The sequence below is a fragment of the Micromys minutus genome (assembly GCF_963924665.1).
Source record: "Micromys minutus genome assembly, chromosome: 29".
Lineage (NCBI taxonomy): Eukaryota > Metazoa > Chordata > Mammalia > Rodentia > Muridae > Micromys > Micromys minutus.
This window is the reverse complement of record NC_137964.1, coordinates 30,262,420-30,286,587: the sequence shown is the minus strand read 5'-3', so window position 1 is coordinate 30,286,587 and position 24,168 is coordinate 30,262,420. Positions and strand designations below refer to the sequence as shown.

At 47.8% G+C, this 24,168-nt stretch overlaps 1 protein-coding gene across 1 annotated transcript in view; it reads left to right on the top strand.

Moving 5' to 3' along the window:
• KSR2 (kinase suppressor of ras 2) overlaps positions 1–24,168 on the top strand; it is a gene marked incomplete at both ends in the record, with an annotated part of 327,481 nt that overhangs the window by 291,176 nt on the left and 12,137 nt on the right. The window contains 2 exons of the mRNA XM_080941337.1: positions 17,874–17,970; positions 18,614–18,747. Of these exons, the coding sequence (XP_080797463.1) occupies positions 17,874–17,970; positions 18,614–18,747 (231 nt within the window). The remainder of the gene's footprint in view (positions 1–17,873; positions 17,971–18,613; positions 18,748–24,168) is intronic.

The following is a 24,168-nucleotide window of genomic DNA, read 5'->3' as shown; positions in this document are numbered from 1 at the left end:
GAGTGATTCATATCCTGAGCAGAATAGGGTCATGGAAGAGTGATGTAATGTGAGATTTCATCATGTTCCCATAATGGCCTGCAGCTGAAAATATGCGAATTGTTTATTTCTGGAATTTTCCACTCCTCACTTTATACCGTGGTTCAAGCTCAAGTAGCTGAAACCATCCGAAAGCAAAACTGTAGGGAGGAGGGTGTGGGGAGCACTGCCCCTTTGCTCTTGACAGCTGCCTCTGAGCCAAGCAGTCAAGGGTCCTTATGTGTGGTCTGATTTAATTGAACCCTGCTCACAGATGAAACAGAGGCTCCCACAGATAAAGCAGCATCCAACAGTGGACTGAGGGGCCACCTGGTTACTCCCATCAAATAGAGAATTCCTCCAAGCCCTGTCATTGGAGGTGTTGGTGACATGCCTGGACCACCTGCCACACAAGGGAGTGGGCCCACATCATTCTGTGGATCAAGAGTTCCACTTGCAGGAAAAAGTCCTCCTTGGAAGACCCCCTCCCAGCATGCACTCCCCTATCCTCACAGGGGTGCTTGTAGCCGGTGGGTCACAGCCAAGCCCATGGGCATATGAATCAAGTTTCTGTGACCAAAATGAAGAGATTTCTTTATCCCTGAAGCAAACAGATCCCCACAATGCACACACAGCAGGACTAGAGCTCCAGCCTGAAGTCAGCAACCTGGGAAAGAAAAATCAGTGTTTGCTAAGTGGGAAAAGAGACGATGTTGGTTCAGAAGGGGGAAAATGTCATTTTTCAGTCATCTGAGAAGAATGTTAACATATAACCTAGAAAACCAATAAAAAAAAAAAAAACAGTCTAATTCTTCCAGGCTGCCTACATGAAATAATTCATGAAATTGCATCCAAGAGCCCTGACATTTGCCTCCTAATTTTGATAGAGAAGATATTTTCCAAGGCCTGATATTGGCAGCCGGTATATTGACTTTGCAGATTCCTTTCTGGCGGCAGGTGATCAGAATGTGTGTCCCCAGTCAGAATGCTCAGAAATGCCATTGTTAACCACGGCGTGTGTTTGTCTGCTTATCCACCCATGCATCTGCCCTCTCAGAGAAGGGAGCTACCTCTGGGGCCACAGTACCTTCTAAGTCAAGCCTATTCCTAGAAGTCTCTCTGCCAGGGCAAAGGTAGATGGACAAAACATCCAGAAACTGGTATGCCCAATAGGAAATTTGGGGTGAAGGTGCACAAAGCATGACCAGAAGAAAATGAGGTGATATAACATTAGGGGTCCGAGTGTGAAATTCCCTTTAATAGGCTCAACAGTTGTAACTTGCCCAGAATTCCTTCCCAAAACAGAACTCCATTTCAGCCGCTGGCAACCTCAGGACCCTTGCACATGCTGTTTCCAATGCTCTGGGGCCCTCACCATCTCCTCTCCCTATTTTCATATGGTTGCTCCCTTCCTTGACCCCAGTCACCTCTTTGCTGGGGGGAGGGGTATCCTCACTAAGCACTAGGCTGACTCAGCACGGAAGCAGGACAACCTGGGCTCTAGACTGGGGGTGCAGGAAGGACACCTGTCACTCTGTACTTTGATTTCCCCCATGGGGCTAACCACATCCACCCGTCTGACCATAACTTACTCACTTGACTTGGTAACCTCTAGGGCAATGGGTGGAACAGTGCAGGACCTTAGGCCCAGAGTCTGTTCCTAAGCGATATAGAATGAGCATCCTTGTTGCCTCTGGCTCTTCCTGTATATCCCCTGGCCCAGGCCAGAGCACCCCCACCACTAACTGTCACACAGCAGCCAAACCCACATGTAACACAGAGAGCAGAAATGACTGTGCTTGGGGTCCCTGTGTCTCTATCCCCCAAATCTCCCAGATAGATTCTGGAGTATCTCTGGGATTTGCCAGAGTCTGAGGTGGGGGTAGGACTAGGAGGAAGTTACCCAGGCAAATATCAGATAAGAATTCTCTCATCACCCCAGAAATGAGAGCTCAAAGGGGCCGTGGGGAGGCACATGAACTTGCCTTGTGATCTCAAGTCTCTGAGAAATTGGCAAAGGCTTCCATTTCGTTCCCGCACCTTCTAAATTGGCTTTCGGGGGACTGACGGGACTTTTGATGGAAACAGATTAACAAGGTGAAGCCTGGTGGCTAATGGAAATATTCGGAATGGGGATTACAAGAAGTGGTTTTTTTTTTTTTTTTTTTTTTTTTTCATTTGCTTGTGGGGATGTGACAGTCTCCTGGGGCACAGCACCCGTTGTCTCTAATCTCTCTGGACACTTATCTTCTGTTTTGAAATGGTGAAGAGGGGAGGTCACATTCCCATGGTGACTGGCTTGCTATCTGGGACAAGCTAGAGAAAGCTATTAACCAAAAAACACAAAACTGAATCTCGCCAAGCAGAGATTCCCATTTGCCTGTAGTTCCTTCAAAGCTGCCCCACGGCCTGGTTTTATTAAGGATGGAGATATCCATGGGCACTTGGGGGAGGAATACCATGTTTCTTAAACACCCAAGAAAAATACAGTCCCACTCCAAAGGAGTTTAGTTTCTTCAGCAATCCTTGGTGAGCTTGTTCCAATCACAGCATCTTTGTTGAACTGGCTTTTGTTCATCCTCTTCTGGCCTCTCTTGGCCTCAATTCACTTAATATTTTGAGATTCACTAATCCGCCATCACAGCCAGTACTTACTGAAGAGCTTGTGATCCGATCTCTTTGCACGTCCGTTAGAATCATAGCACATTAGTTTATTGCTATTTGTATCCGTGGGTACTCATCTGCCATGGTGCTTGTGTGGACGTCAGTTCTCTCTTTCCACGGTACAGAGGGCGGGGGTCCCCGCTGATTAAAGTTGGGTCTTTGGGATTGACAGCAAGTGCCCTTTCATGAGAAGCCATCTTCTCTGGTCTTTTCCTAGCTCTCACTCAGGGTAGGACATGTGTAAGCTGCAAAGACAAGCAACCATGAAATTGCCATTTAACATGTTAAGTAACTTGTTAAAGTCAGTTGTAGGTTGGGGTGACCCTCTGGGGTAGCCCTTTCCATGTGGCTGCTCAGGCATCCTGTGTATGTGATCCTGTGATGGCATGTCAGCCCAGAGCCTCCCTAGTCACGTTGGCACGAAATGAAGGACAGACTGGACGTGAAGCCATGAGCTTTAACGGTCCCCAACCTGGATGTGACAGGGTTCACTTTTGATTGGCTGAAGCCAGTCACATCTGAATTATGATTAAAATCCATCAACACTGGGTCTGAGGCCCGGCTGCAGCTGACTCCAGATTCCAAGCTCCTTATCCCTGGTTGTGAGTACTGCCTCCATTTCCATCGGGGTTGTGAATTTGTTTTCCCTTCAGTGTCTGGCATGGATTTGCCACCCCAGACCTTGTTACCTCAAGGTCCTCTGTTATGTGTCCTCCAAAGCCCTGAGAGACGGAGCACAGGTGCTCTTTGCTGCAAAGGAGGTAGGACAGAGGTTGCGAAGTGTGTGGGAGACCCTTCCTGCTTTGACAGGGCTGTGGCATGTCATAGTTCCCCCTTTCCCCAGCACAGGGAGTATCACTAAATACAACCAGCCAAGTCCTTAGTTCCTGACCCCCCTTTGCTTGGGCCTAATTAAGCAACCTATACAGCATTTGCACCCCTCAGTTTGTTTATTCAGCCAGAGGACACAGCCTCTATATGGCTGTGTGAATTTTCATGCCTTTATAAAGCTGTACTAAGATGTGAATTTAAAACATTTTGAAACCCCTAAATGTTTGTTGACAGCCACTGTGACCCTCATCCCACGGCCCAGACCTTTCTGCGCTCTGCCCACTGACAACCGTCCCCCTCCAGTCTCCCTGCTTGCCAATAGCAACTTCAGCTTCCAGTTTGCAGAGGATTGGTTTGGGGGGTGGGGAATATGGACACAGAGCTTTCTCCAAGGGTGAGAAGCCAGTTCTGGGTTTGTCCTGAAGATATCCTGTGTGGCTCTCCCTGTCTCCAGTCATAGGCACGTCACCTACTCATGTAAGGACATGCAGGGACCTCTGCATGCACAGATGTTTGTTTGCATTGGACATGCGAGAACATACCTATACAAGCGTATTAATCAGCCTAACATTCTTGTGAGATGAGCCTCTGGGGAGCCAGGTGCATTATGGTAGGATGGTAAAAGCACAAACCAGATGTAGAGATCACATCTAGGCTCACTGCTGTGACAAAACACCTGAAGACAAAAGCAGACTAAAGAAGGAAGGTTTTTCATTTTCCCCTCAGCTCCTAGTTCCATTTATACCCAGGAAACAGACAGGCACAATGCTGGTCCTCTGCCCATCACCGCCTTTTAACTGAGTTCAGGATTGCAGTCTGTGGAATGGTACCGAGCACATCATGGTGGGTCTTTCTGTCTCAATCAGTCACTTCCATGCAGGCAAGCCCTAGAGGCCTGTCTCCTAGTTGATTCTAGACCCTGTAAGTTGATAATAATAATTATACATGTCCCTATTTACCACTAGTCCTACCTCTAACAGGTCCCTAAGACCTCATAATACTACCTTGGGGGCAAAGGCTTTACATTTTATGGGGACACTTATCACAAACCATGGCAATAAAGATGCATGCATGTGTGTACCATGTTCCATACCCAGACATGTATATGTTCACTCACATGTATGAACATCTCCATCTGTGCATTTACATACATGTACGGGAACGGGCACAGACACGTGTGCCCAAAGAAACTCTAACAGACACATATACACCTGTGCCTTGTCTTCTAGCTATGACAGTCCTGTGATAATATCGTGGGTCACTTTGCTCTTGTGGCCCCATCCAAGCCAGTTGTCTGGAAAGAAGGCCTTTTAAGGCAATGTGGGCTTTGCCTCAGATAGATGGATACTTATTCAGATTACTTAGTACCTGGAACTCCCTGGAAAGACTCCAGGTGAGTTTGATGTTGGGTTCGGGAAGGGGATAGAGGAGGGGAAGAAGCAGGAGATGTGGACTTGAGTTGGGTGTGCTTTTTTCTGACTAGGTGGCCATGGGCACACAGCCAGTGTCCACCGTATGGGAGGCTGGTTCTTTATCTGACTTTTCTGCGCTGGTTGCTATCTGGTCCCTTCTTCCTCAGAGCTTAGTCCTGTCCCAAGCACAATATTGTTTCTACATAATGATACTTGATGGCAATGCCATATGCACTGTCTGGTGTGGTACCAGACTCAAGGTCCCCAAGGCCAGCATGGTGCCTGGCAGAGCAGGGTAGGGGTTATAGATTTGAGCCCAACACTTGCATGGATGTGTGAGTGGCTGAGTGAATGAAGGAGTGAGCGAAGGGACAGAAAACCCATTTGGACTTGACCTCCCTTGCTATAGAGAAGAGTGGCCCGTCATTGTCCCGGTTAACTTGGTTAACTCCAAACAGTCCAGAGTCATCTGTGAAGAGAAGCCTAGATTGAGGAATTGTCTGGACCATATTGGCCTGTGGGTATATCCTTGGGGGATTGTCAAAATTATTAATGGATGTGGGAGGGCTGAGCACACTGTGGGTGGCACCATTCTCTAGGCAAGTAGTCATGGGCTGTATAAGGAAGGTAGTGTGATCCTATAAACAAGTCAGCAAAAAACATCCTCCATCATTCCTGCTGTATGTGCTTTAGTGAGAAAGTTCCAGGTTGGGAGTAGAGCTGATTAGAAAAGTCAACAGATATGCCACCAGGCTCCTGTTGGAGTTCCTGCCCCAACTTTTCTCAATGGCACCCTGTGAGTTGGAAGCGTAGGATTCATAAAGCCTTTCATCTACGAAATGCTTTTTGCTTAGAGTATTTTATCACAGCCACAGAAACTCACATTCCTCGTCCCCAGAGCCCCATTTCTTAGGGCGTGTGTGGCAGGGGTATCACAGGTCTTTCCAGTGAGTGTCCGGCACAGAGTTTTGTCATAATACTGCAAACCCAGTGAGGTTGTGAGCCAGACTTTGTTAAAGACAAAGACACCTGACTCTCTCCTGATTTTCCCACATCACAAAATTTCCACCTTTTGTGTAATCTTCAAGTATTAAAGATGTGAACACCGCTGGACCCTTGGTAATTAACAGTTTCTAACAGGCCCCAGCGTCCGCTCTTTCCTAAGTCCCCTGCGTCCCACTGGCATGGAACAGCAGGGGACTGGGGACTCTGGAAAACCTGGAACAGTGTTTGTTCCCCACTGTTTTGACGCAGAAGGATCCCCGGTAAGTCATTTGCCCCTCTGACTCCCACATGTGTACCACAGCATGCACCTCACATGCATAATACAATTAATTTTTTTAATTAAAAATGAATGTTAGCAGGGCTGGGGATGTAGCTCAGTGTTAGAACACTTGCCTTGTGGCATGAGACACTGAATTCAGTCAGAAATCATACATACGTATACACACATAAATAAACACATACACATACCACACACATGTAAACACACATAAATATACACACATACACACATAAATAAACACATACATACAGACACCACATATATGCATACATACATATACATGTACACACATACACTACACACAGACACACACAGTGAGACACAAACATATATATATATATATATATATATATATACACATAAATATATGCACACACACCACACACATACATATACACACACACATACACTACACACACATGCATATACACACACGACACATACATCACATGCACACATACACATATCCACATAAATACACACACCACACACTCATACACACAGAGATGCACATGCATGCATATATACACACCACACAATACACATACACACACATATACTCTCCTACACACAAACGCACAGAGCTGTGCCTGTCGTTTTGCTGAAGGACTGAACTTTGCCAGGGAGGACACATTGTTTGACTTTATGGGATGCTCTGTTTGTCGTGTGCCTGGAATTTGCAAAATCAGGTCAGCAGAGGAACAGCAAACAAACCTGAGCTACTTGTAGCAGAAGCTCCACTCAGGCTGCACTCTGAGCTCCGACTTCATTCCTCTGCGGCCCAGTTATTTTCCAAACTTTCCGCAGAGCGAACACACGAGTCTGATTTCACTTCCATCTGATTCAGAATTCTTTCTCCCTCCTCTCTCCTCCTTCCGCTCTCCCCCCTCCTCCCCTTCTTCCCATCCCTCCTCCTTTTCCCCCTTTTCTCAATTTACAAAAGTAACGTGAGTTTATTGGAGAGAAATTAGGAAGGAGAGATAAGCAGACAGAAAATGTGTAAAGCCCTAGGTCTAGCACTCGGAGATAACTCTGCCAATACCTTGTGATCCGTCTTCTTTGTGAGTTTTCAATGCATATAAATTAGGTGAGCGATGTATACATTTTTTAAAACAGCGGCTCAGCTCACTGTTCAGATGAAGAAGAAGTGTGACTCGGGCCAGCAACAAGTGCCCACAGGGTTTCCATATCCAACCCTGGAAGTCCACAAGTTTAACCTCTGTTTGGTCCTCTGTCATCTCATACCTGACAGGGTGGGGCACAGAAAAGCACCCCTGTGTTCAGGCAATGGTGTAGAGCCCATGTTAAAATAGACATGTAACCCATGCTAAAATAGACATATAAAGCCTACCTTGGTGTTACATCCTGCTCTCCCTAGCCCCAGGGGCACAGAACCTTATGGCTTAGGAGGCAGATGATAGAGTCAGAAGGCAATGTTCACTTCTGGTTCTGGCTAGAACACTCTGCGACATGCCTTCACTGCCACCCGTGTGGCATCCCACCTCCTCCACCAGGAGGACTCCTTCCTTCAAGGACCTTCTGTTGTTGCTGAGGCGACACTCTGGCTGGGGCGGCATCTAGGATAGGAAAGTCGGCTCCCTTGAGCTCAGTACAAGAGTGGGGTTCCCAAAGTGTCCCTCTTTAAATTAGGGGTCTGCTTGTTTGTGAAATCATCTTTCCCAAGGGCTCTTAGAAAGTTCTAGAAAGATGAGAAGATTCAAGGTGGAGCCTATGGCCCCCCATGCTGGGGAGTGGAGACCCTGGATTCTTGTACACAATGTAAGGGATCTTTTCTATGTAGCACCCTTGCCCCAGGCAAGATGGCGCCAGAGACTCTCAGCTCTGTGACTTGTCAAAGAAGCTTCAAATAATGAAGTCTGGCACCTTATCTCACTTAATCTCCAAAGTGCCCTGGAGAAGGTGTTCACACTGAGCAGGTACATCAGTGAGAAAGGATAGGAGAAGCTCGTCCTGTCCCCAGCCAACAACTGACGTGGGACTGCACCTTTGCTGAGCTATATGGAAACTGACTATGGTGCATGTATGTCCCACCCCCACCCCCAGTTCATAGAGCACCTTGGCTTCCAGAGATTTCTGGTACCTTCCCCTGGAACCTCAGGACAGTTTCATAATGGCTCTTCTTTCTGAAGTTTGTGCTCTAAACTAGGTGAACTTTCTGCCTCGGTTTCCCAAGCTGTCCTGTGGGAATAGTCATAGCACCTTCCTGAGAGCAAGGAAAACTAAGACTCAGAGGGAGAGGATCGGGGAGGGGGAGAGGAGAGGGGGGGAGAGGGAGAGAGAATGCAAAACTAAAATAATTCAAAGATGAAGTCAAGTGGGCCACTCTGGGGAATACCAACAGAGGTTATCCTCAGGCTTCTCTACATGCATATCCACATGCGTGCATGTGCCCCCACACATGTAAAGAGCATGATTAGATAAGACAGTTCTGCTAATGAAAGTCACGTAGAAGCCCTCTGCATTGTCCCTGACACCCTAGATGATCCGACAAAATAACTGCCGCACCCCAAACAGGATGCTACTGATGTCTTCGAGGAGACTTGGCAAGGAACATTGGCTAGAAGTAATCCCAAGTCAGCTCCCAGCCGCCCCCTGGAGTAACAGGGTGTGGGAGAGGCCCCCGCTGTGCCTCTCCGGAGCCAACCATGACTGCCTTGTCAATGGACACCCCCGTCCTTATTCTTTGATTTTTCTCCTTATAACCTGCTGTAATCTGTTCTCCCATCTCCGGCCTCCTCCATGAGACTATCCGCTCCGAGCAAGGATTCCTGTCTATCACCCACACACACTGTGGTCAGTCGAGTTGGTGGGAAGGTCTCCCTCTGGTGTGAGCCTGTAGGGCGTTCCAAGCTGTATCTCTGGCTGAACTAGATTTGTTTCACAGAAAGCAGAGCCTTCCAGCCTAGAGCCTTTCATGGGTCATGATGCTGAGCTAAGATTTGGCTTTGGTTTTTTTTTTTAAGCCTTGTTTTCTCATGTGGAGCTCCGAACATCCATAGCAGCTCTGTAAAAATCTATGTGCGTGCTGAGGAGGCAGAGACGGGGTGGATCCCTGCAGCCCATTGGCTAACCAGGTCAGCCAATGAGTGACTAACCCTGCCTCAAATCCTAAGGTAGAGGGCAGAGAGTGATCTCTGTTGTCACCCTCTGGTTCCATGTGGCTCAACACCTGGCCCATACACACAAAGCCAAGACCTTGGGGTCTAGCCTCAGCTCATTCGACATTTTTCTTGCATAGCTTGGATGTAAGCCCCAAGCCAAGCTTTCCTTAATGGGACTTCATAATTCTTCATTTCCTAGGAACATGCTAGGTTAAGTAGGTGACAAATTGCTGGCCCTTTCCATTTTTATGAGCAACTAACCTGGCATTTTTATTTATTATTATTATAAACTCCCCCAAAGTCCTGAGGTTAGATTCATGGAGGATTTGGAAGTTGGAGATTGCCCGAGGCCAGAATCTGGTGGAATGTGCAACTTGTCTCTCGGAATATGATCTATTGGCTTGGGGAAGGGAGAAAGAGCATAGGACAATTCTGTGGGATTTGCGTGTTGGGGACGAGATGCTGAGTCGAGGGAACAGCAGGCATTTGTAAATTACCCTGGCAACTTGAGAACTTTAAAAATAACAACTAATTTTTAAAAACCAACTGCCTTGGGTACTCAAGGAACTCAGAGGCTGGGACGGTTCCCACCCCAGCTGTGGCTCAGAAAGTCCAACACTGGGGTAAGTTCTTTGGAACTGACCTTAACTGGGTTACTCAAATGCTCCATGTGAAACCCTATCTCAGGGCCTTTGCACTGGCTGGCCCAGCAGCTGGGACTCTCTCTCCCAGATTTCTTCCATGTTTGGCTTCTTCAGGAAGCTAACCTTAACCCTCCCCACAGCAGCCCCCTATAAGGCAAGCACATTACCTTCTGATCCATATCCCCAGCCCTAATGGTGATAATTTTATCAGTGGTGATAATTTTATCAATGGTTCTAAGAGTCACCATTCGTGCCCCAGACACTGTGCCTGCATGGTCTCAGTTTGCTGTCACAGGTCCATATTGACTGCCTCCTGGATTAGTGTCACATAGCTACTCTGACAAGTAGCCAGAAACAAAGGGTTTAGAAGAATACAAATCCATTTTGGACATCTGATGTCCCAAATGGGACTCTCTAAGTTGTTCTCCCAGGAATCCCGAGGAGGGATCCTCCTCCTGTTCTGTTAGTTGCCTTCCAGAATCTTCTGAGCCAGTACTTGTGGTCTAGACCCATGATGCATTGCTCTGGCCTCATCCTCTCTCAGAGATGCCCTTCATCCTCTTTCCATCGGAGCCACCAGATGATGTAGAATTGTCCCATCACCTTACCTTAAATTGGTCACATCTGCAATGTCCTTTGGTGTCATAGACAGCACTCAGTGAGATACTGTGGTTTAGGGATCTCTGTGTCAGCTTTTAGAAGTGACTGACTCCCTAAAAGACCAGCATTGTCTTTAACACCCCCACCCCACCATCCACACCTGCTCTGGGTCCGTTGGGCTTGCAGATGAGCAGACAGGCCCAGAGAGAGGAAGTGAATCCCTTTCCTAGCTACTGTCTGGGTCAAGTTAAGTCATTTGAACCAAGACCCTTAAAGGTTGACCCTGCTGGATGAGCTTGTCTCATTCTGACAAGCCCATAGCAGGCTAGCCCACAATACAGATTTTCTACCCCAGGGCCATCTTTCCTAACATCTCACTGCACTTCTCAGATAAAAAAAAAAAAATTAAGGTAGGCCTTGAGGTCACTGCCACAAGCCAGGATGGGAGAGGTAGGTAGCCTGCAGAAAAGACAAAAACTCCAGCAGTCTATGTGCCTCGTTTAGGAGAAACTAGTTGGTTCCTCAGAGAGATACCAACAGGGGTTTGTGGATACACACACACATGCATGTGTGTGCACATGTACCAAGAGGAATGTCTGGGTTCACACACACATGTGCGTGGACATGTACCAAGAGAGATGTATGGATACACACATGCATGTCTGCACATATGTATATACACATGCTGCCTCAGAAACTAGAGGAGGATCTGTTGAAGCCCAGAGCCACCAAAGCACCTTCTCCTGACCTCCAGACTAACTGCTCCCGAGCACAGCAGGCTCCATTCATCTTCATTGTCCTGGATGATGGCAGGAAAGTTGCCATAGCTGTACTTACTGAAGATCTATGTGCACCAGGGTTTCAGAAGAAGATGCTATGAAGCAAGCAATGAGCTCCTGGAGCACAAGTGCCATCCAGGGACACAGTTCCCTCTGGATGGAGGGGACACATCTGCACAGCCGTGTTCTTGGCAGCATTGGGCACACTGGCCAATATGCGTGCTGGTTAGCTTTAACTGTCAACTCCATGCAACCTAGAGTGGCCTGGGAAGAGTCTCAGTGAGGGACTATAGGTCAGGTTAGCCTGTGAACGTGTCTGGGGGGAGGGGCTGGCTTGATGGTTACTTGCTGTGGGAAGAGCCACCTGATTATGGACCATACCCAGTCTAGGCCCTGAGAGAGAGCGCTCAGGCTAGCTGAGTAGAAAGCAAGACATGTTTCTTCTCTCACCACTCCCGATGGCAGATGTAACATGGTTGACCATCCTCAGTGATGTCAGCTGTGACCTGGAGCTGTAAGCAGGAGAAACCCTCCCTCCCCTGCATTGCTTTTTGTCAGGGAGTCACAGCCACAGAAACAAAACTAGAACAGCACGGAGCCAGCCCAAGCCTTCTGGTGAACAAACAGGATGCTCTTCAGCCATTTAAAGAGGAGATGCTTTCATTCACAATCCTCCAATGAGCCTTCAGACACCATTCTCAGTGGGAGGCGACAGACCAGGAGGTGAATATGTTTTACAGGAAAGCCTTCAAAAGCAACACTCAGCCAAGTGTGGCTGTTCACATCTGTAATCACAGCGCTTGGGAGACTTGAGGCAGGAGGATCTGGAGTCCCGGGCTAGCCTCACAGAGAGACTTTCTCAAAATGCACACGCCGGGGATGGAGCTCAATGGAAGAGTGCTTACCTAGCATGCACAAACCAGATCTCCACACTGAAGCAAAGAAAGAAAAATTCAAACACTTGGAAAAGGAAAGTGGTGTGAGGTGGCCAGAGACCAGATGTGCGTGAGGGACCTGGAGAGATGTTGATCTTTCAACATAAAAGTCCTTAGAACTAAGTCCAAGGCACCCATTGTTTGTCATGGTAACTGGCCAATCTATTTATATATATGTGACCATCTCTAAGAACAGCATTCATTTTTAGCTCAAGGTTAGTATTTAAGGTACTACAAAAGCTAATAATCTTGAATTAGTTATTCCGCAATGTTTATACTCATCAAAAATCTATTGTGTGCAATAAATAAATGCAAGTTTAGACTTGCTAATCAAAAAGAATCATCTCAGCTGGACCTGGTGGCCCAGGGCTATAATCCCAGCTACTTAAGGGGCTGAGGCAGGAAGGTTTCTGGGCCACAGAGGGAGCTCAGGGGCAGCCTGGGCAACTTAGCAGCACCCTACCTCAGAATAAAAAAGCCCCAAAAGGCGAGGACTAGGAATGTAGCTTAGTTGTAGGGTGCTCCCCTGACCTGCATAGGGCCCAGGTCTCCCTCCCCAGTGACAATGACAACAAGTCTCTTTTGACACTTGGCTTCATTTCAGAGTAGAGCTGAGACCACTCTGAGGCACTGGAGCTGCCCTCCGCCGGCACATGCACTGTTTCTGTGCTGCCAATAGAGGCTGTGACTTACTGCAAGATACACGCTGCTCTCTGAGAAGATAAACGTAAAAGTGTATCTTGGGGTCTTTGGAAGGCCATGAAAATGTAGCCTCCTACGTAGATTCAGGCTCTCCATGAGTGAACCTTATCTTACAGATACTGTGGCTCCCCTCGTAGTGAAGCTGGCTGCAAATAGCAGTAGAGGTTCTGGGGCTACTTTGTATCTTTTTGCTATCCAGCTGCATGGCCTTTCAGAGAAGAGCTGGAAGAAGTTTATGTGCGTGTTGACATGTGGCTGTGTGGAGGGGTTTGTCCTTCCCACCCTGGGTCTCAGGATCTGGTCCTGTAAAATGGGAAGATGACCCAGACAGACCTCACCAGATTCATGGAGGTCACACTGATCCCAAGTATGCAAACCCATGTCTTTTCTCTCCCATCCTCCCCTCCTCGTTGTCCCAGAAATGTCTCTAAGGGACCCGTGGTCAGCCTCATTCTAGGTGAGAGCCGGCTGGTTTCATAGACGTTTAAGCTGACTGGATTTTCCCCCTCAGCCGTTCCGGAGGTCAGCTTTGGCAGGAGTTCTCCCCCTTGTTTACTGTTGTTGTTGTTGTTGTTTGATTGTTTGTTTTGTTATTGTTTTGTTTGAGACAAGGGCTCTTATTGGTTTGGGCCTACCCATTAGGCTATCTGGCCAACAAGTTCAGGATCCTGCCTGTCTCTGCCTCCATGGTTCTGGGGATCAAACTCAAGTCCATGTGTTTACAAAGACAAGCACTTCACCTCCTTGGCCATCTTCCCGATTCCTCTCACATACTTTTAAAGTTATTATTATTTTTTCAAATGAAACCCCAAAGGCAAAAGTGTCCATCTCATCAGGGCAGAACATGGCGGCCCTCTGTGTTCTCAGCTCCCAGATCTAAACAAGCAGCAATAGCTCAGCATACTCCCTGATGCTCTTTCTTCCAAAGCAGCTCTCTTGACACACACAGGAATGTGTGGAGAGACAGACAGACAGACACACAGACACTGGCACTGCTCTTCTGTCTTCCAGAACACAGGCCAGGAGTGAATTCTTCCAACGGGTCTCATGAGGCTCATCCCATACGGTGGACTTCACCTTGCCGTCTGTTGTCTGAGTGTCCTATTCATTTCATGCGGCCGTGTGACTGCGTGTTGTCCTGTGGCTCCTCTTCATCATGTCCCCAGTTTCTGTCACAAAGCGGCGCGGACCAGGCAGCTTATAGAGAAACTTTGTCATCTGTCTGGAGGTTGAAGTCTGAGACCCGAGAGGCCAGCCCACTCCAGCCTTGGCAAGGACTCAAGCCTTGTAGACAGCCACCTTCACTGTCCTCACAGTCACTGAATGAATTCCCTGGTGAAACTTTCCTAAGGCTCCCTGTCGGTTCGCACCTCTCCTGGGCCAGCCATCACACTGTCGGTTCACACCTCTCCTGGACCAGCCATCACACTGAGGATCAAGGATATCAGCACAGGAACCAGAGGCTACAGTTACTCAGGTTGCAGATTGCATCCAGACTAGACAGGAGTCTGAGGTATAACCAGACTTTGGCTACTCTGTGGCTTCTTCTTCCTTCTACCCTTCTCCACCCTTTCAACCCCTAACACTAGGTAGGAGAGAAAAAGGATGGGATGGGTGGGGCTGACAATATCATTATACCACTTCCTGCTGAATAGGCGTGTCAAGTTCCTCGGGGGCAAGTTTGATCTTTGCTATCAGGATATTTTTTCCTTGTTTCTTCATTGTGCACAACTGTTTAACAAACCACAACCAACAGCAACCCCCCAACTTGGACCCTAGCATTTATTTATCCCCTCAAAAATCCCCAGAATTCCAAACATCACACAATCACAGAAACTCTCTGTAGCTGGCAAAATCACACCCCTTCTAGAGCAAGAAGCATAGGTCAGCTGCTGTGGACAATCTGAAGCAGCCCCATATCCTACACCTGGGATTAAAACAAAACCTATTCCCATAATATTACTGTGGCTTTTTTTTTAAAGAAACCAAGATTCTCATGACATAAAAGCTGTTAGACTCTTATTATGTTGTAGTTTGTATCTGAGGGTAAATGTGGGTGTGCATGTCTGCTGAGTGGGTATTCGGGAGAGAAATGTTGGCCATGGGCTATCTGCATAGTTAGCATTCATAGATGAACCAAATCGCAGCTGCGCCAGTGTCCACTCTGGCTAGCATCCCCAGATAACTTAGCATAGTGAGACAGGAAGCAGCCACTGTCGGTGGTGGCCGAGAAGGATACTTCACGCAGTCACCCTGAACTGTAGATGCTAGGAGTCTTAGAGCCTGGTACAATTATTTGCTTTTCTGTGTGCAGGAGGGAGGACTCTGGTCTGTTATGAGTGTAGGTGGCCGCTGGAGAACGAGGTATCCAGGGGAGGGAATCCACCCACGGTCTTCCATCTCTGGTACTTAAATGTCAACAGAGCCAAATTGGCTGCTCAGCCAGCCCTTCCTCCACCTCTGCTGCAGAGGCTCAGCAAACTTGCCTCTGTGCCCGCAAAGAGGGGGCAGCCTTGAGTCATCTTTGACGACTTCCTGCTCATGCGCTGGGCGACCTTGAACAGGTGACTCAGCCTGCCTGTGAGTCAGCTGTTCTTGGAACCTTACCCGGGGCAGGTGAAGAAACTAGTCCATGCCAAAGATCATGACTCTAGGTAACATATGGGATGGTGAGTGGATGGATGGATGGATGGATGGATGGATGGATGGATGGATGGATGGATGGACAGACAAGACAGATGAATATTCTAGAGAGATGGGCCAGAAGGGGATACACAGATGAACATGTCTCCTTCCGCACACAAGTGATCACTATTTTATTGATCATAAAGGCCTTGAGGACCTACTGTGTGCTGTGGAAGGAATGGTGTCTACATTTTTACACACCTGACTTCTGATGGTGCAAGAAGTGTCATCCCCCCAACCCCCACTTTATGATGCAAAAGCCAGCTCACTTGTCAGGAGTAACCAGGGTTATGTGGCCATCATGTGACAGATCAGAAGCCCAATCACATAGAGTCTGACTTTTGTCCCCCAATCAGTGGGCTGGACTTCCCTTCAGATGGTAGACGCCAGGCAGGAGTCTATCTCATTCATCCCAAGGCTTTCCAGGAGGCAATACCCCTGACCAGGATTCGAACTGAGATACTCTTTGACACCAACACTCTTCCTTCTACCCGAGAAAGACACACAATGCCAGCCAGGTCTGGTGTGCAGCAGAGGCTGGACTGACACCGGAGGAGGGAATGCCATGCCCAGAGCAGTAACACAATAAAGCAGTAGATTAAAAGAAATGCGTTCAGGCTGTCAGCTTTATAGAGATGGAAGATTGATTGTAATCATTCATCATAATGACTTTCATACTTCTTTTCTCCGACGCTGGCTTTCTGGTGGCTCTCCTGGAGACCTGATTCACTCATCCATTTATCCATCCCCTCATTCCTCTGGTGGCTCCTCGAAGCACCTGTTCTGTGTTTGGCAGGAGTCAGGCTCCCCGGGAAGGAGGAGGAGGAGGAGCAGACAGTTGCAGAGTGAAAAGGAGCTGCCGCACTCTCCACGCCTGGCATTCATCCTAAACTACCAGTCCCTGAGACAAACCCACGGAGGCTGCAGATGGGTTGCACTCCCTCGGTCTAGACCGGTGCCTGATTGGGTACCATTGTTCCTGTAGACACCACCCCCCACAAAAAGACTGGATGTACCATTTGCTGATGGTGCACAGCAGCCACAACTTTCCTGCCCCTGTCCCCACACAGGGACTCCCAGCAGGGCCACAAAGCGGACGGTGCAGTCTGAATAGGTGCAGTCATCTGAATAGTGTGAGGAACCAAGAGTTATTATTGGTTTGTGACAGCTTTCCCTTGAGAGGCTGGCTGGGGGCTAGGCATGGTGACACAGGCCTGTAATCCCAGCAGCTGGGAGGCTGAAGCAGGAAGGCTATGAGTTCCAGGCTAGCCCGAGCTGTAGAATGATGCTGGCCTTATAAGTCTGAAGGGCTGATTTTAATCTCCTGGGACCTATACACATAATCTCAGCCCTAAGGAGGTAGAAATAGATGGATCCCTTGGACTAACCAACCAGCCAGCCAAGCCTACATGGAGAGCCTAAGCTTACCTACATCCCACCTCAGAAAACAAAGTGGTTGGCGTCTGAGAAATGACATCGAAAGTTGTCTGGTCTCCATATGTGTGTGCACACAAGTAGTCGTGCACCTGTATACACACGTGCTACACCCACACACACATGAACATGCATGTGCTCCATGTACACACACACACACACACACACACACACACACACACACACACATACACACTGGGTTGGGGGGTAAGGGGGACTGGTAAGCCTACTTACTGTCTTGTCTTAGTGGCTGTTCTATTACTGTTAAGAGACACAATGACCAAAGCAACTATTACTAAGAGAACGCATTTAACTGGGGATGGCTTACAGTTTCAGAGGTTTGGTCCATTTTCCTCATGGGAACCTTAAAGCAGACTTCCAGTGACATACTTTCTCCATCAAGACCTTACTTCCTAATCCTTATAATGCTTTCAAAGAGCTCTATTTCCTGGTGGCTGAGTATTCAAATACGTGAAGGGTCATTCTAACTCCAACCGCCACAGGCACTTCTGGACGTGGTTGGATCTTTCAGGCATCTACCTGGCAGGAAGCACCTGATATTCTTAAAGAATCTACAAAGTGGTCTTTGCAGATTGTCACACCAGAACGAGCTCTGGGGTTCAGTGAAAGGCCTCCTAGTGTCACATGGCATCATGGTGACACATTGGCTCAGCTCTCCGTGACTTCTGATGACTGTTGCGAGCCATCTTTCTCACCACCAATAGTCATTTCCACGAATGATCTCGTTCTTTTACCTTGCAGTCTCTGTAAGGGACGGACACTCTACTCGGTGGTGAGGGACGCCAAGATCGTCTTGGATGTCAACAAAACCAGGCAGATCGCACAAGAGATTGTAAAGGTACCATGAGTTTTGGGGCTCCCAACCTGGACTTTGAAAGCTTCAGCCCCCTCTGCACGTCCCTTCAAGGATTCTAAGACCCAGGGTCTGGGTTAAACCACCAGTCTGGACCTCAGAGACATTAGATTTAGTCTAAAGAATACCAGGTGGTGTATACAAAGAATTCATGAAAATAAAGCCCTTAGGAATACTGTCCCAAATGTGTTTTCTGGTTGGCATCTCATAGCCATGAGACCTGCGTTCAGGGAAAGGCCATTGGGTATAGATGAGTCTCAGTTCTCTTGGATGGTGGATCCATTCCTCCGGGGTCACTTTGATAGAAACGTTACAGGAGCTCATTTTTTTGGCTCGTGGTTTAGATTGTTGACATGAGAAAGGCAGAGGGTAGCAGCCCGGTTCATGATGACGCTCCTGTCATTATGGGACAGAGGTAGTTCATGTCACAGTAATTCAGAAGGCAGAAAGTGAGACAGGAAGTGGTCAGGGTTAAAATTCCCCCTGAGACCTGCTCCACTTTTGCCCCTCAAGCTCCATGGGAATTTTGGGGCTCCCTACATTCTGCCATCCTTGAGGTTGCTGGTTGGGGTGGCAAGGGAGTGCTGGGGTTGTCTCTAATGAGTTTCTGTCTCCTCATCTCTTACAGGGCATGGGCTACCTCCATGCTAAGGGCATCCTTCACAAGGACCTCAAATCAAAGAATGTTTTCTATGACAATGGTAAAGTGGTCATCACAGACTTCGGGCTCTTCAGCATTTCCGGGGTGCTGCAGGCTGGCAGGTAAGAGGGATTCCTGATAAATGAGCATCACACGGTGGGAGCATACCCCAAATGTCTTGGGTGACTCGGATTGGGGGTTGAGCTTGTGGTTATTGAACATTGTAGCTAGGCTGCCGTGCCAGTGAAGGTCACCAAAGTCATTCTCCTGATTCCGTGACCCTTGCTCACTTGTCCTGAAAGTGGGACCTTTGAGCATGTACCACAAGATCCCTAAACCTCACAAGCTCTTGTCCTAGGCTGGAGGTCTTTCTTCTTTGCCTGGGGTGAGGGGGAAGCTTTCATAGGTTGGGGTCTCCCAAGCTCTAAGCTCCAAGTTTTCTTAGGAATTAACTGTAGCCCAGCTACCAAAGACAGCTAAGCTTTAGGTCAGGCCACCAGATGGGGTGCCAGCAGTTCTTACCTTGGCTGTGGCTAAGGTAAGCCGTCCCTGAATTTGAGTTTCCTTGTGTATTGAAAATGCCTCTGTCATAACATCTTTGTAAAGATGAAACAGGAGGACTCAAGACAAACATCCAGCACAGGACCCTGAGTAGCATCAGACACAGGGCAAATAGCTATCCTGCTGTGTTGTAATTAGCACACATTTGCATATACCTCCCTAGGATCACCCAGGGAATGATTAACCATCTTTAAGTAATTAACTCTCAGAGGCCACTCACCCCGGAGCCAGCCACATTGAGTCAACCATGTGAGAAACAGTTTGATCCCAAGTAAACAGCCTATAACTCAAAAGGTCTGCCCTCGAGGATTTTAATTTGGAGTGTGTGCTGTGTACACACGAACCCCTGCATCATCTAATGAATGGCCTCTCTCCGCGGGGAGACAGCACTGTGATTTTTTTCTCATGGTGTTTAACTTTCTGCCATTCTGTAGAAGCACATTTCTCTGAGGGACATTCTCCTGTCTTCCCAAAGGACTTTATCCCTGCTGTGAGCTACCTTCAAATTTGAGTCAGAGGAGTACTTGAAATTTAACAGAACATGACATAAGCTGGTTCAGCCTGGCCTGCTAACATACAGCCAGCAGCCTTGGTTTCTCTTTCAGGCGTCACACATCTGTCCCATTCAAAATTGGATGTCCCAGGTTCTAGAACTATCTATGGTATTCAGATACGCAGAGGGAAGCAAACAGATCAGTAGACATAAGAAGAAGTAAGTTCATGAAAGAGCAGGTATGACTCCTTCCTCCGTCTGTCACCGCAGCAGTTCCAAGGTCCCTGGCTTACCGAGAGAATCACACTGACATTTTGCATACTCTGAAGTCAGAGCAGGATTAGGGACACTATTGGTAATGTCACTATGAACCCAAGTATTTACATAGGGCAAATGGAGGCTGGATAAGTGTTTTCTTTAACTAGATTTGGAATTGGTCAAAGTACTAGATCCGTCCTCCCTGGTGACCTGTTCCTCATGGTGAACAAAACACCTGATACTTAAAGCAACTTAAGAAGGCTTTATCAAGGCTCCCAGATTCTTGGATTCAGCATGGCTGCTTGGTCCCATGCTCTGGGGTAGGCATCGTAGAGGCAGGGCCCAGGTGGAAAAGGAACCTCTTCCATTCATGGCTGACAGGAAGTGGAAAATGAGAGACAGGAAGTAGCTGGGGATGACTCCTTTGGAGACTCACAGCACCCTGTGACTCATTTCCTTCAGGGAGGTTCTGCCTCGTTGAACCTCCCAAAATAGTGCCAATGGCTGGGGACCGAGCCTTTGTGGATCACTTCACAATTACAATGTAACATATGTCTATATCTGCCTGCCTGCCTCACTGTGGAGGTGGGGGCGGGAGTCTCTGACTATATTCCTTTTGCTCTGTTGCTGAGACCACACTGCAAAGGTAGGGAAGGAGAAGAGGGAGAGCATGGGCACTCTTCCCTTCCACTTCTCCTAGAGACCCAGTGTAGACCAACCAGGAAAGAAATCCAGCCATGCTAAAGACAAGAAGTCTTCTTACCTTGTCCAGACAATGACCTCCCCCACCCACTGTGCCTTCGTCCCATCCTGGCTGTCAGCAAATGTCTATCTAGTGTCAGGAAAGGTAGTAAAGTCTCAGGAACAGTGCCAATCAGGAGCAAGCAGGTGACAATAGGAGACCCCATTGAGGGTGGAACATTTAGAGCCCTGCCCAGCAGCCTGGGGGTGGATGATGGAAACTGAGGTAAGAGAAAAGTCGGACCTGTGGGCAGCAATAAGACTGTGAAGCCTAAGTTCCCAAGGCTGTGACTCTGCTCAGCCAAATAGCCCATGGCTGCTGAGAGCTTGCTGGGACGCTCATCACCTGGGGTTACTCTAGCAAGGGAGCGGGCGGGGAGCTAACAAGTACACAAGTAGTACTTTTTCCCATTTCTCGGGCTTCAAGATCAAGGCCTGGCTGACTATTTCTGCAGAGTTTTGCTCCAGGCTTATAGATGGCTACCCTCTCACTATGCCCATGCATTATCTTGAAGGTAGATGGAAGGGAGGATGGCAAGAGAAGGAAGGGGCAGAGAAAGAGACAGAACTCTCATGTCTAGCCTTTGTTTCTGGGCTGGCTAGTTATGTGTCTACTTGACACAATCCAGAGTCAGCAGAGAGGAGGGAGCCTCAACTGAGAAAATGTCTTCATAAGATTAGGCTGTAGGCAACCCTATAGGGCATTTTCTTAGTGGTTTATGGAGGGGGGATCAGCCTATTGTGGGCAGGGCCATCCCTAGGCTGGTGGTCCTGGGTTCCACAAGAAAGCAGGCTAAGCAAGCCATGAGGAGCAAGCCAGTAAGCAGCACCCCTCCGTGGCCTCTGCATCAGCTCCTGCCTCCAGGTTCCTACCCTGTTTGAGTTTCTATCCTGACTTCCTTTGATGATGAACTCTGATGTGGAAGTGAAAGCCAAATCAACCTTTTCCTTGTCAAGGTTTTGGTCATGGTGTTTGTCATAGCAATAGCAACCTTGACCAAGACATAAGTTGGTACCAGAAGTAGGGTCTCTCCCTCAGGTTACCACTCCCTTTATTTCATTTTGAAGCAGGTCCTTCTTTAAACATTTTATCTCTTTGCATGTGGGACTCAGCTCCACTACACTTCCTGATGTTCCTTTCTGCTCTGACTGTTCTTTGTCCAGCTTGATCCTTTCCCTTATAGATCTTCTAGATCTCCCAAGCCCATTAATCTAAAACTCTTCAACCTAGCCTCAGGCAAACTTTTAGGACAGGGACTTAAAGTGGCCACATTCTTTGCCAAAATATCATGATAACAATCTCCAGGCCACTTACTAATATTCTTCCCCTCTGGAACTTCTTGAGCTGGGCCCCCACAGTTCCAATTGCCTTCAGCACTGTCTTTCTTGCTCTCACTTGGAGAGCTCATTGGCCCCACTTACAGTGCCCAACTCCTTTCCTAGTCCAAAGTCAGAAAGCCCTCCATATTCCTCCAACAAACAGCATGGTCAGGCCTGTCACAGCAATACCATAGTCCCTGTGTGGCGGTTTGAACAGGTATGGCCCCCACAGACTCATGTGTTTGAATGCTTAGCCCATGGGGAGTGGCACTATTAGGAGGTGTGGCCTTGTTGAAGTGGGTGTGGCTTTGTTGGAAGAAGTGTGTCACTGTGGGAACAGGATTCGAGGTCTCATATATATATATGTGTGTGTGTGTGTGTGTGTGTGTGTACATGTATATATGTATATGTATATATATGTATATATACCTGTGAATTGTCATATAATTACATATTACATATATAATACATATTATATGTACACATACATTTATATGGCATACAGTAGTATGTGTGTATACATGCACACATTAGTAAGATGCTAGGCAGGTAAAGGCCAAACCTAATGACCTGAGGTCAGTCCCTGGGATCCACATGGTAGAAGGAAAGAACCAACTCCCACAGAGTCCTCTACAAACACACACACACACACACATCACGTATGCACACACACATGCTTCACCTCCTGCCTCCCACAAATAGGAAGTAAACTTCAAAGGTTTAAAACTAAAGACAACACAAAGAATAAATCACTGACTTATATTTATTGTACTAAATGACAGATCTCACCGTGACATTCAAACATCTTTGTATCGTGTACTTTGCTTATATTTAGCCTCCTATGGCCCTCTCCGTGGGCCTCCATCCTTTCTGGACCCTTCTCTTTCCCATGTAGTTCCTCTTTCTGTTTTTATGTAATATAAATTAAATCTTGAGCCTACAAGCCCTGCCTTTAGTCACATTGAGAGTCCAGACTTTCCCATGAGAATCTGGGGGACCGTCAGAGTTCATAGGTTAGATGACAGGGACATGTTCACCTGATGCCCTGAGCCTGAGGAATGGGTAAAGTGGTGGTAATGACTTCATATAGAGTAGCGACAGTCTTTCAGAGCTACAATCCAGGATGTGAGGGGCTGACTGGGGTCTGTCTCCTCAGAACACCCCAGAGAGCGGCAGGGAAGGGCCGGTCTAGTCTCAGTAGTGATGTCACAGATGTGGCGTGCTGCATGCAGTCACTTTTCACTTTGTCTGCCCTAGGCAGGTGGCTTAGCCAAGTTGAGCCCTTTGTTCTTACCTGTATAGACAAAAGAGTATCCCTTGAGTCTGACAGGTCATATGGCACACAGTAGGTCTCAGCAGAGGGAGGCCTACCTGAACTGGAAGCACCAAGGTAAACCACACAGATCCCTGCAAACAGCTGCTCTGCTACCCTCAAAAGAAAGTGTCATTTCAGATGCCAGCCCTGCTGTGCCAGCCACACACAAGCCTGTTATTAATCATAATAATAACCATAATGAAGATGATTTGGGCTTGTCATTGGTGGGCCAGTTGCTGTGGGAACAGGACACCCTAGGGTGTATGTACTAACCCCGGCTCCTAACCCTCCCCCAGGCATGTGCCTATGTCAGCCCCATTTATATACCTGCCACACCCTCTCTTGTCCCAGGGTGTACAGACCACCAGCCTCTGTAGTTCTGGCCATGCCTGGGGAAGGTTGTCTAACTCATTCTAAGTTCCCTCTTCTTACTTAGACCTTCTTACTTTGGACTGTAACCTCAGCCCCATCCCTGAGTCCTCTAGATAAATGGCTATATTTGTGTGGAGGAAGTAGTATGCAGTCATTTCTACCCCAGTAGTTGCATAACCCCAGCGGCTGACAGAGCCCTAGACTGGACACTCTCATATTGTCATAGTTTTCTGAAGTACATATAAATGACTGTGCCCACTTGGCCCATGGGAAAATAGAGACCAGAGTCTGCCTGAGGCCTCACAGCTGATAAACCCAAAATACATACCTAAGTCCTTGTGTGCCAGTGGGTATATTTGATTCTAGAAGAAAGATATCATTCAACTCTGCCAACCCCAGGGTTTGCTACAGGGTCTGGGTCCTCTGTATTAGCAGAGGACACATAGTATCATGTTCTTTTGTTTGCACTTGAGACGTTCTGGA